Source organism: Ascaphus truei, chromosome 18 (assembly GCF_040206685.1).
Source record: "Ascaphus truei isolate aAscTru1 chromosome 18, aAscTru1.hap1, whole genome shotgun sequence".
Lineage (NCBI taxonomy): Eukaryota > Metazoa > Chordata > Amphibia > Anura > Ascaphidae > Ascaphus > Ascaphus truei.
In genome coordinates, this window is record NC_134500.1 from 24,517,435 (window position 1) to 24,528,411 (window position 10,977).

The window sequence follows — 10,977 nt, forward strand, 5'->3', positions numbered from 1 at the left end:
AGATAAATATGTTAATACGTTTTACTAGTGGAGGTTCTAAGAGCTACTAGACCAATAATTATAATGATGATACTTTGACCAAGTACATATAGTACCTAAAGAGTCTCTGGATGGTAATTCTGCTTTGCTGCTCAACTGTTACTAAAAGAAGAAGAAGAAACAGATATCCTTTGTGACACACATTTATTAAATAAAAGTTTATTAAACACCATATTTCCAAAAACAAAAAGGCAACTTCACATTTGTATTTAAAAAGTTTATATAGTATTCTTTGTGTACTAGAAGGTGATTAGGGAATAAACTACCAACATCTTTGAAGCAGATGTGTGGTTGCATTAAAGTTTTAACTTCAGGCTTTATTCAGTGAAATAAATAAACAAACAGTCTTGTCTGTGATTTGCTGGGAAAGGCCACTGACCAACAGGAACCATTGGAAGTAATTTCTGGTCTTGCTCACTCTGTAGTGTTTGAGGTATCTAGGAAATAGATAGAATGATGAATATAAAAAAATTCAAATAATTTCTTTGGTAACAATTTCATATATCTTAGTTACAGGAACATCAATTACTAAACACTGCTACACATCTTATTGCAGCATTCCTCCAAGCACGATTTAAAAAAAAAAAAAAAAAAAAACACCCTTCTCCAAGGTATAATCTCATTTGATTAACTTTAATGAAAAGTATTACCTAAACTTACTGATCGATCAGCAAATATACTGCTCTGAAAGATTGAGTCATTACGTGAACCCAGTCAGCTACAATGTAACCTTATATTACCACGGGCAACAGTCTATTGTTACAGCTTCACCTCAGCCGGTCTCGTGCTGGGAACACTGCAACTTTCTTGTTGGTGATTTGTTGCCAAAACTTTCAATGCTGGGGAGGTGTGCCAGAGCATGCTGTAGCCACCAAAGGATGCTCAGGATATTCAATCTCATTTTAAAAAAGAGGTTTTTTTACTTACAGTATTATCTAATACTAAAGAACTGAATTGTATTAAAAAAAGATAAAGTTGACCAATACATACACTAAGGATGTCAAATTGCATACACGCCATGCAGAACATGTCAATGAAATTAAAAATGTAAAAAATAAATAAAACAGCTGAAGAAACCCAGCCATTTAATGTCCTGTTGAATATACAGCGGTGAGCAATGATAAGCACTGAAATCATTCTATTAAAACCGGAGGAAATAGAAATAAAAAAACACAAATATGAGCAGTCTTACTTTTTCCATCACAAGCTACAATTTTTACTTTATCCACCTTCACCAACTCAGTAACTTCTCTGAACTCTACGTCATTCAGCACAAAGGTCCAGACGTTATCACAAAACCTGTAAGTATTCAATGACCCCTGGAAAAGACAAGAATGTGTCACGAAAGAAGGCAAACCTTTCATTTTTTTCGTTTAGTATACAACAGATTAGACATTGAGACTTCAAGATTTATTATCACAATGCTTTAATAAGTGAAATACATTGATGAATCCCGAGAAATATTTCAGATTTTCATTTGGGGTTAAAAAAAACCTGGGAGTTAAAATTGTTAAGTGACCTTCTATAAACAGATTAGCAGCTTGAAACCGTGTTATATCAGGCATACATACATTTATACCACATGTATTCTGTAAATTCAATGTCATTTGCTCACACGCTTGGACATTGGGTACTTTGTACTGGTTTGTGCCATACTTTGGGAAGCTCTACGTATATAGTGTAGAGAGGCATTATTTTATAAGATGTATACCTCAGCCATGCTCAAGCTAGATAAGTCATGCAGCACATGATGCTACAGCGGCAATATCAACCAAAAGACTTGACATCCATATACTGTACAGCTTATAATGGGAGAGAAAGTGGGATACAAGACTGAGATCGCGTGTATGCACATAAAACAAACTAGTAATAATACCAAAACGAATATATTCTTTACAAAGGATGGGGATGCCATCTAGTGGCAGAACATCAATTTGTTTACAGCACCAATTCTACCCAAAAAGCAAACTTCATATGAACAAGGGGATAACTCCTGAGTTGAACTGCAGCACACAAAAGATCCAGGGACAGCCAGTTTGCCAAAATATTCTATTTTTTACCTTTTGTTTCCATTATTTGGAAAGGGGGAGTGGGCAGGAGATGTCATCTCACAATGTCTCAGCTTTGAGCCACCAGAGTGAGGCTGAGACCAGTGACCATGTTGATTCTCGCCAACAAAAATGATTGTAAGAGAATTTTAAAAATTAAGGGGGTTCCCGTATCTTGGGGTGCTGAAGTTCAGGTCTGCGGAACCAGTGTATTAAAATAAGGTTAAACACACACACAAAACATACATTACATATAAAATATAAACACACACAGAAAAAAAAAAAAAAGCTTTACATTTATTAAACAGTGGGGCAAATATTTAAGTATTTATGTTTTAAGTGGCATTGCAAACTTGTAAATAAAAAACAATGACAAATTAGTGGTACTCAGGGTGTGAATATATAGTGGTGCTCAGCTCCTAGTACCCTCACACTTATGATTCTGACTAAGTGGAACCTCTTAAACATTTATTGAGGAGCCACAACCCATTTATCCTATTGTATAAACATACCAAGTTTGTTGTAGGGCTTATTTTCAAAATAAAAATCAATAGCTTTATTATATACAATTTATAAGTTTAACATTTAATAACATAACAAAAAACAAAATAGGACAAAATTAAAAAAATAAAATAGAGTTTTGAATAGCAAATTATCCACCCTTACCACAATTTGTCTAAAGAAACCACTTGCAAAAAGATGGGGGAATCAGAACATGGACGAGACAGGACAGTTGCAGCAAAGTCCACCATAAATGTTAGGTTAAGCATGTTAAACCTTTAAAAAGGGTAAAGTTTTAAAACCAAATGCTGCTTTTTTATAGTCATAAATTATTTGGAGCTCATCTATTTATTCATTCATTCATTGTCAAGGGGACAATGTTACAGTAAACTCGTACCCCTTGAATTTTTAAATGAAGACATTTTTAATTACTTTTCTATGGTTCAGGATATTAAATTGCACCTTGAAGATTGTGTTTAAGTACAGTGAGCAGAGAAGCCTGTTACAGTGCAATATTAATAGCATCAACAACAGAATATGCATGGATGGAACTGACCGGCTTCAGCTCACTGACCTCCATGTTTCAGATGTTTTCAGCACTTAATCCTTACCCTGAAGTTGACTCTGTTCCTGACCCTCTGTGCCAACGCTGAATTAATAGCCTTGTCAAACTGTAGCAGCACTTGAAGAGCAAGCTGCGGGTTGATCTGCTGAGACTGCAAACAAAAAAGGCACACATCAAGGATTTAGGGTCGGGTTTACCAAGTCTCAACCTTCACAGGAAATCTTGAAGCACGATTTAATAAATATGGCTGCTTAAAGCTCATTCAAGTGAATACGCTTGAAGACTTTTCCAGCTCAGGTGTCTTATGCAGTACCACCACTTAGTAAATGTGGCCCTTTATGGCCATTCACGTGAATGGAGCATTGGGTGTCGTGCAGCACAGGGGGAGTTTTCTGAATATATTTATAGAATTAAATAAGCCCTTGTGGCTCTAATCATCTATTTCTTTATAGGCATTATAAAAAAAAAGTAACAAAAAAAAAAAAGAAATACAGTTAAAGCAGTATAAAGCAGTATAAAGTTTAAGTACGCTATAGGGAGCAGAGATGAAATATAAAAAAGGTTTCAAAGCAGCAAAACGTGAAATCTTATGGTTTTTAAAAAAAAATACATCAGTTCTGTAGTATTAGATAATAGTGACTGTTTGTTTTTATTCAACTCTTAATGCCATTTTGAATGAGTTTTAAAGCATCCTATGATTTCTATAGAAGGGTTTAACCCACCTCCCAAGCAGTGCAAGATCTAACATTTTCCTGTTTGGGATCATTGGTGTTCCTAGCAGTTTGAACTGCAAAAATACATAATATGTTGTTACCTTACCAATATAAAGGACACATTGTAGCTGCTGAGTTAGGCCTCGGATATAGTAAGCGCTTAGGTGCTGCTGCTCGCTCTCGCTTGCTGACGCTCGCGCTACCAGGAGCTTTTTGCTGTCCTGACAGAGGAGACAGCAAGTGCGCTTGGGAGGCGGGTATCACTGTGTGTGTATCACTGTGTGTGTGTCACTTGGTAGCTGTCAGTGTGTGTGTGTCAATTTGAAGTGGTCTGTGTGTCACTGGGGAACGTGTGTGTGTGTGTGTGTGTGTGTATATATTATATAATATATTTAAAAAATTTAAAAAAAAAGACCTGTTGTGAGAATAAATTATTTATTAACATTGTGCAACTTTGATAAATATATTCACACACGCACACACAGACGCACACATTCATTTCTGGGTGTTTGGTGCTATGCTCTACGTACATACAATACTTCCGGTCCCCACCTGACCCTGCCCGGTGTCTCCGGTTCTCCTCCTCATACCTCCCCCCCTCCCTCAACCTTCTGCCCCCCCCCCCTCTCTCCCTTCTGACCCCCCCTCTCTCCCTTCTGCCTCCTATCTCTCCCCTCACCCCTTCTCCCCCACCACACCAGTCCGTTTGCTCCCCCCCCACCAGCCCGTTTTTCACACTCACCCCCCCTGCACCAGCCCGTTTTTCACACCCACCCCCCCCCTGCACCAGCACCAGCCCGTTTGTCACACCCACCCCCCTGCACCAGCCCGTTTTTCACACCCACCCCCCTGCACCAGCACCAGCCCGTTTTTCACACCCATCCCCCCCCTGCACCAGCTCCAGCCTGTTTTTCACACCCATCCCCCCCCCTGCACCAGCTCCAGCCCGCTTTTCACACCCACCCCCCCTGCACCAGCCCGTTTTTCACACCCCCCCCCCCTGCACCAGCCCGCTTTTCACACCCACCTCCCCTGCACCAGCACCAGCCCGCTTTTCACACCCACCTCCCCTGCACCAGCACCAGCCCGCTTTTCACACCCACGCCCCCAGCACCAGCCCGCTTTTCACACCCACGCCCCCAGCACCAGCCCGCTTTTCACACCCACCCCCCAAGCACCAGCCCGCTTTTCACACCCACCCCCCCAGCACCAGCCCGCTTTTCACACCCACCCCCCCAGCACCAGCCCGCTTTTCACACCCACCCCCCCAGCACCAGCCCGCTTTTCACACCCACCCCCCCAGCACCAGCCCGCTTTTCACACCCACAACCCCAGCACCAGCCCGCTTTTCACACCCACAACCCCAGCACCAGCCCGCTTTTCACACCCACCCCCCCAGCACCAGCCCGCTTTTCACACCCACCCCCCCAGCACCAGCCCGCTTTTCACACCCACCCCCCCAGCACCAGCCCGCTTTTCACACCCACAACCCCAGCACCAGCCCGCTTTTCACACCCACAACCCCAGCACCAGCCCGCTTTTCACACCCACCCCCCCAGCACCAGCCCGCTTTTCACACCCACCCCCCCAGCACCAGCCCGCTTTTCACACCCACCCCCCCAGCACCAGCCCGCTTTTCACACCCACCCCCCCAGCACCAGCCCGCTTTTCACACCCCCCCGCACCAGCACCAGCCCGCTTTTCACACCCCCCCGCACCAGCACCAGCCCGCTTTTCACACCCACCCCCCCTGCACCAGCCCCAGCCCGTTTTTCACACCCACCCCCCCTGCACCAGCCCGTTTTTCACACCCACCCCCCCCTGCACCAGCCCGCTTTTCACACCCACCTCCCCTGCACCAGCACCAGCCCGCTTTTCACACCCACCTCCCCTGCACCAGCACCAGCCCGCTTTTCACACCCACCCCCCCCAGCACCAGCCCGCTTTTCACACCCACGCCCCCAGCACCAGCCCGCTTTTCACACCCACCCCCCCAGCACCAGCCCGCTTTTCACACCCACCCCCCCAGCACCAGCCCGCTTTTCACACCCACCCCCCCAGCACCAGCCCGCTTTTCACACCCACCCCCCCAGCACCAGCCCGCTTTTCACACCCACCCCCCCAGCACCAGCCCGCTTTTCACACCCACCCCCCCAGCACCAGCCCGCTTTTCACACCCACCCCCCCAGCACCAGCCCGCTTTTCACACCCACCCCCCCAGCACCAGCCCGCTTTTCACACCCACCCCCCCAGCACCAGCCCGCTTTTCACACCCACCCCCCCAGCACCAGCCCGCTTTTCACACCCACCCCCCCAGCACCAGCCCGCTTTTCACACCCACCCCCCCAGCACCAGCCCGCTTTTCACACCCACCCCCCCAGCACCAGCCCGCTTTTCACACCCACCCCCCCAGCACCAGCCCGCTTTTCACACCCACCCCCCCAGCACCAGCCCGCTTTTCACACCCACCCCCCCAGCACCAGCCCGCTTTTCACACCCACCCCCCCAGCACCAGCCCGCTTTTCACACCCACCCCCCTGCACCAGCCCGCTTTTCACACCCACCCCCCTCACCAGCCCGCTTTTCACACCCACCCCCCCTGCACCAGCCCGCTTTTCACACCCACCCCCCCTGCACCAGCCCGCTTTTCACACCCACCCCCCCTGCACCAGCCCGTGTTTCACACCCACCCCCCCTGCACCAGCCCGTTTTTCACACCTACCCCCCCTGCACCAGCCCGTTTTTCACACCCACCCCCCTGCACCAGCCCGTTTTTCACACCCACCCCCCCTGCACCAGCCCAGCCCGTTTTTCACACCCACCCCCCCTGCACCAGCCCCAGCCGTTTTTCACACCCCCCCTGCACCAGCTCGTTTTTCACACCCACCCCCCTGCACCAGCACCAGCCCGCTTTTCACACCCACCCCCCCTGCACCAGCCCGCTTTTCACACCCACCCCCCCTGCACCAGCCCGCTTTTCCCACCCACCCCCCCTGCACCAGCCCGCTTTTCCCACCCACCCCCCCCCCTGCACCAGCCCGCTTTTCACACCCACCCCCCCTGCACCAGCACCAGCCCGCTTTTCACACCCACCCCCCCTGCACCAGCCCGCTTTTCACACCCACCCCCCCTGCACCAGCCCGCTTTTCACACTCACCCCCCCTGCACCAGCACCAGCCCGCTTTTCACACCCCCCCCCCCCTGCACCAGCCCCAGCCCGTTTTTCACACCCACCCCCCCCGCACCAGCCGCAGCCCGTTTTTCACACCCACCCCCCCCTGCACCAGCCCCAGCCCGTTTTTCACACCCCCCCCTGTACCAGCCCATCACACACACACACACACACACACACACACACGTCTGATCGCATTGCTCTGTTGTAACAATGGCGGCTCTGTAGGGAACCGGCTGCAGCCCCATTGGATGGGAGCGGTCACGTGACCGCTCCTCCGCTTCCCTGAGCAGCAAATTTCAGTTTGCCGCTCTCGGAAGAGTTTCTCCTCCTCAGCGCGCATGCGAAGGGAGAAACTATAGCCGCGCTGATAACAGATGCAGGGGCTTTGTGCATCTGTTCAGCGCGGCTCAGCGACGTTCAGGGTGCCAGAGGCAGGAGTTGTAGGGCAGGCGTTCGCGTGTGCGAGCGGCAGTCTGCTGGGCGATGTGTGTTCATCCTCCCCAGCAGACTTTTTCAAGCGTTGAGGGGGCGGGGATACTTCTCATTCTATTCATGCAACAAAAATATTCCTCATTCTCATACCTGTATTAGCTCATCCAAGCTCTCCTGAAGACTGTTGCCTAATGTGGTATTTCTATAGAGTTGATAAGCCATGATTTAAAGGAAGTCAAATGTTGATGACCATCAACTGTCCTGTTGCAGAGATGCACCAATATTGTCCACACTAGAAAAAAGTTGATGATCACATTCGTAAAACTAGTAATCTTTTAATATCATTAGTGAATATCTAATTCAGTGAGAATAAATAATTTACTGACAATGAGAAAACTTGACATTATAAGTGAAAAGGAACAAAATATGGACTGATCTTAGTAAGCCAGGGGAAAAGTATTACATCTACAGTTTAATAAAAAAAAGACCAATGTATCCATAGTATGTACACAACTACTAGTACAGTTTTGTCAGTCTGCAATGGGCCACCAGTAGCAGGTGTTAGGAGTTGCACAGAGGCAGAGCAGGACGGCCGGGGAGGAGCGCGCTATGGTAATATAGACATCGGAAGTAACAAAGACTTTCGGGTCAGACTGCTGGGGTGCTCTCCCCGGCTTCCCTGGTCTGCCTCCGTGCAACTCCTAACTCCTCTGCTTCACTCTGGCGGCTAGCCGCCATCGCGTACCATCATCTTCCTCCCGCTTCTATCTTGGGGAGGAGAGAGATGGTAAGCAAGGCCGCAGACGGAGGGAGCAGGCCCCCAAGAGCTCAGGCCCCCAGGCTTTGCCCGGGCCATAGCTACACCCGATTCAAGCATAGCAGAATTAACTCCTGGGTACTTCTTTGAACCGACTGGCTCCTTGGTTGAAGGGATCATGCCATCGGTGCTGGAAAGAATGTGTAATGTGTTAGTTGTTTTTCTCTATCAGATCCTAATCCGTCTAGCTTCTCTGGAATAGGTAGGGATCTTCTGCAATGTGGCGAAGGCCTCTATTATCTCCAATTCTCAAAATCCTCAGATAACAGGCTGGGATTTGTCCACTAGAGACAGTTTACAATATACATAACTTTAAAACAGAAACAAAGACTAGTGCAGATAGTATTGCATAATTACATTGGGTATAGAACTAACATCATAATATATGCAAGGAAAATCCAAAAATATGGTCACTATATTACAATATATGCATACAAATCTTATACAAAAACAAAACATGTATTATAAAAGAAAAAAAATGATTTCCTCATGTTGTACTTTAGATACAGCAGTTTGTAACCTGTATATCCACTTGGCCTCTAGCTGTAGCTCACATTTGAATTATGGTTTAAATTAAAATGGCTTCCAATTCACGTCACCATTTTTAAAAATATAATTTAAGTGTTCCAAAATTCTAACAAAAGTTTACGAGTGGTCATTCCTACGTATTTTAACCAACAGGGATTATTATTTGGTAAATTATAAATGTATACAATAAAATGTAATGTTTGATGTAATGAATCCTCCACGTACTAGCAGAGCCTAAAGGCATCTGATTGGAAAGTAGGTATTCTGCATCCTGAGCATTTAAAACATACCTTAAGTGTATTGTACATAAAAGAACTTAGCTCTGAAAAATGGCTGCGTACCAGGTAAATCAGCTATATTTTTTGGAGCCATGGTAAGAAATGCTAGGTGAACCTGCATACAAGAGTAAAATATGCCAATGTTTTCATTTGCTTTGATCCTAGAGAAGATTTCAGCTTTAATTTGCTGGTAGTGTGCGGGCTTCTGCTACTTCAAGGTACTGTATTCAATCAACCACGGCTGAGTTTTTATAAAGAATTAAGGACAACCTGCCTGGTGAGTGGTTAACAACACATTTCTGTGGGTAGCTCAGACATGCTACATTTCAGAGACACAACAGATTATTTTTTTGGGGGGGTGGAGGGAGTTCAAATAAAAATGGAACCATTAAACTGCCAGAGGCCACACCGTGCAGGCCAGCCCATAACAATGTCACAGGGAGGTTCGGATTGACTTGTATGGTATTAATGGGATTTGTTTTTTAGGCAAAATCTGTAATTTGTAAACTATGATTTCATCTTCCTGAAACACGTGACTTGTTAAATAAAGATCAGTCGGGCTGACCCCCAAATATAAGAGACTCACAGTGTAAGGGGGAAATCACTGGCATTATTGGGGCCCCTCTCGGCCGCATGACAGGATTTACACCCCGCCTGTGTGTGTCCGCTGCGGCGGTCTCACCTTTTTTCCTCCTCCTGCTGCTCTATCTCTTTACCACGTCCGAACCTTCCACACGCACTCACTTCCGTCAACAAGCTCCGGAAGTGGATAACCACCACTTCCGCCACCACGTTACGTCCCGCGGGCCGAGATCTGGAGTCACGTGGTGACGTTCGTCCTTGCGTCATTCACAGCTGACACACCGAAAAGGCGCGAATTCTGTCTCCCGCGGGTGCTCGCTTGTGTGACGTCATGCGCGCGCTCACGCCTTTAAATCTGACGCTTACATCCCCACCCAATAGCGTTCCGACACAGTTAAAGGGCAGCGTCACATCTGCCCATAACGGAAGTCGGCCATTTTTAATATCGGCAAGATGGCCTACTTTTTCTTAACCATCTCACTGACATTGGAGCTCTGGCAGGTTTCCCGTCACAGGGAAGCGGTTAACTGAATACCTCAGCCAAACTGTGACAAACAAAATAAAAAGGAGTTCTGTTCTCAGAGATGGGCAGAAATCGGTAGACCGGTTTTAATAGGCATAGCACATATACGATAACTACCTAACTTGCTACATAGGTACATAAGGCTGCACTTATAGTGCCGACGACGTCAGGCAGCGGTCGCTGGAAAAATCAAATTGAGATGTCTTCCAGCGACCGCGACCATGCAGTCGCGTCGCGCTTACTATTAAGTGCACGCGACATCGGCAATGCATTTGTTTAATGCGACGTCGCTGTTGACGGCACTATAAGGTTAGCCTAAGGCTGATTTTTTTTTATCATTTACGTCTATGAGAACATATTTTGGGAGGGTTAGAGGGAATTTGAAATAAAAAAATGGCGTGCTGCTGCCAGAGCAGGGCCAAGAAATACATTGAGAGAAACAGTAGGAAAAAGAAGGCAACCGGAAAAAAATGAATAAAGGATGTCCAAGGGAGCGTGTGCCCATTAAAAGATGTATTTAATGGAGTCTACAAAAATAACAGCAGCATTATGGGGTACACGGCCCCCCACCAACGCGTTTCGAGCGCAAGCGCTTTTTCAAGGTGACTAGACAGTACTCACCTAGCTGTTTTTATAACCCCTAGAAGCGCACCATTAGCCACCAGCCGTTCACTTCCTGAAACTTTCAGAAGCGATGTCGGCGTGATGACGTCAGCGCATGACGTAGGGAATACAAAAAATACAAACTTTATTAACAAAATTACAAAAATGACAAG

At 46.8% G+C, this 10,977-nt stretch overlaps 1 protein-coding gene across 1 annotated transcript; it reads right to left on the reverse strand.

The window, feature by feature from the left end:
• Positions 1-166: 166 nt before the first annotated feature.
• GTF2A2 (general transcription factor IIA subunit 2) lies at positions 167-9,937 on the reverse strand. The gene is made up of 5 exons (XM_075575888.1): positions 9,779-9,937; positions 7,624-7,765; positions 3,200-3,304; positions 1,232-1,358; positions 167-476 (listed from the first exon to the last, which is right to left on the reverse strand). The coding sequence occupies exons 2-5, from the start codon at positions 7,693-7,695 to the stop codon at positions 454-456; spliced, it is 327 nt and encodes a 108-aa protein (XP_075432003.1). The 5' UTR covers positions 7,696-7,765; positions 9,779-9,937; the 3' UTR covers positions 167-453.
• Between the last annotated feature and the right edge of the window lie 1,040 nt (positions 9,938-10,977).

What these genes read in the sequence shown, in the direction of transcription:
- GTF2A2 (XM_075575888.1), bottom strand. Translation starts at nt 7,695, where the DNA reads ATGGCTTATCAACTCTATAGAAATACCACATTAGGCAACAGTCTTCAG. An exon ending in GCTTGGATGAGCTAATACAG is followed by an intron (nt 3,305 to 7,623) that starts GTATGAGAATGA and finishes TTTTGTTTGCAG; the next exon opens with TCTCAGCAGATCAACCCGCA. An exon ending in TGTAGCTTGTGATGGAAAAA is followed by an intron (nt 477 to 1,231) that starts GTAAGACTGCTC and finishes TCTATTTCCTAG; the next exon opens with ATACCTCAAACACTACAGAG.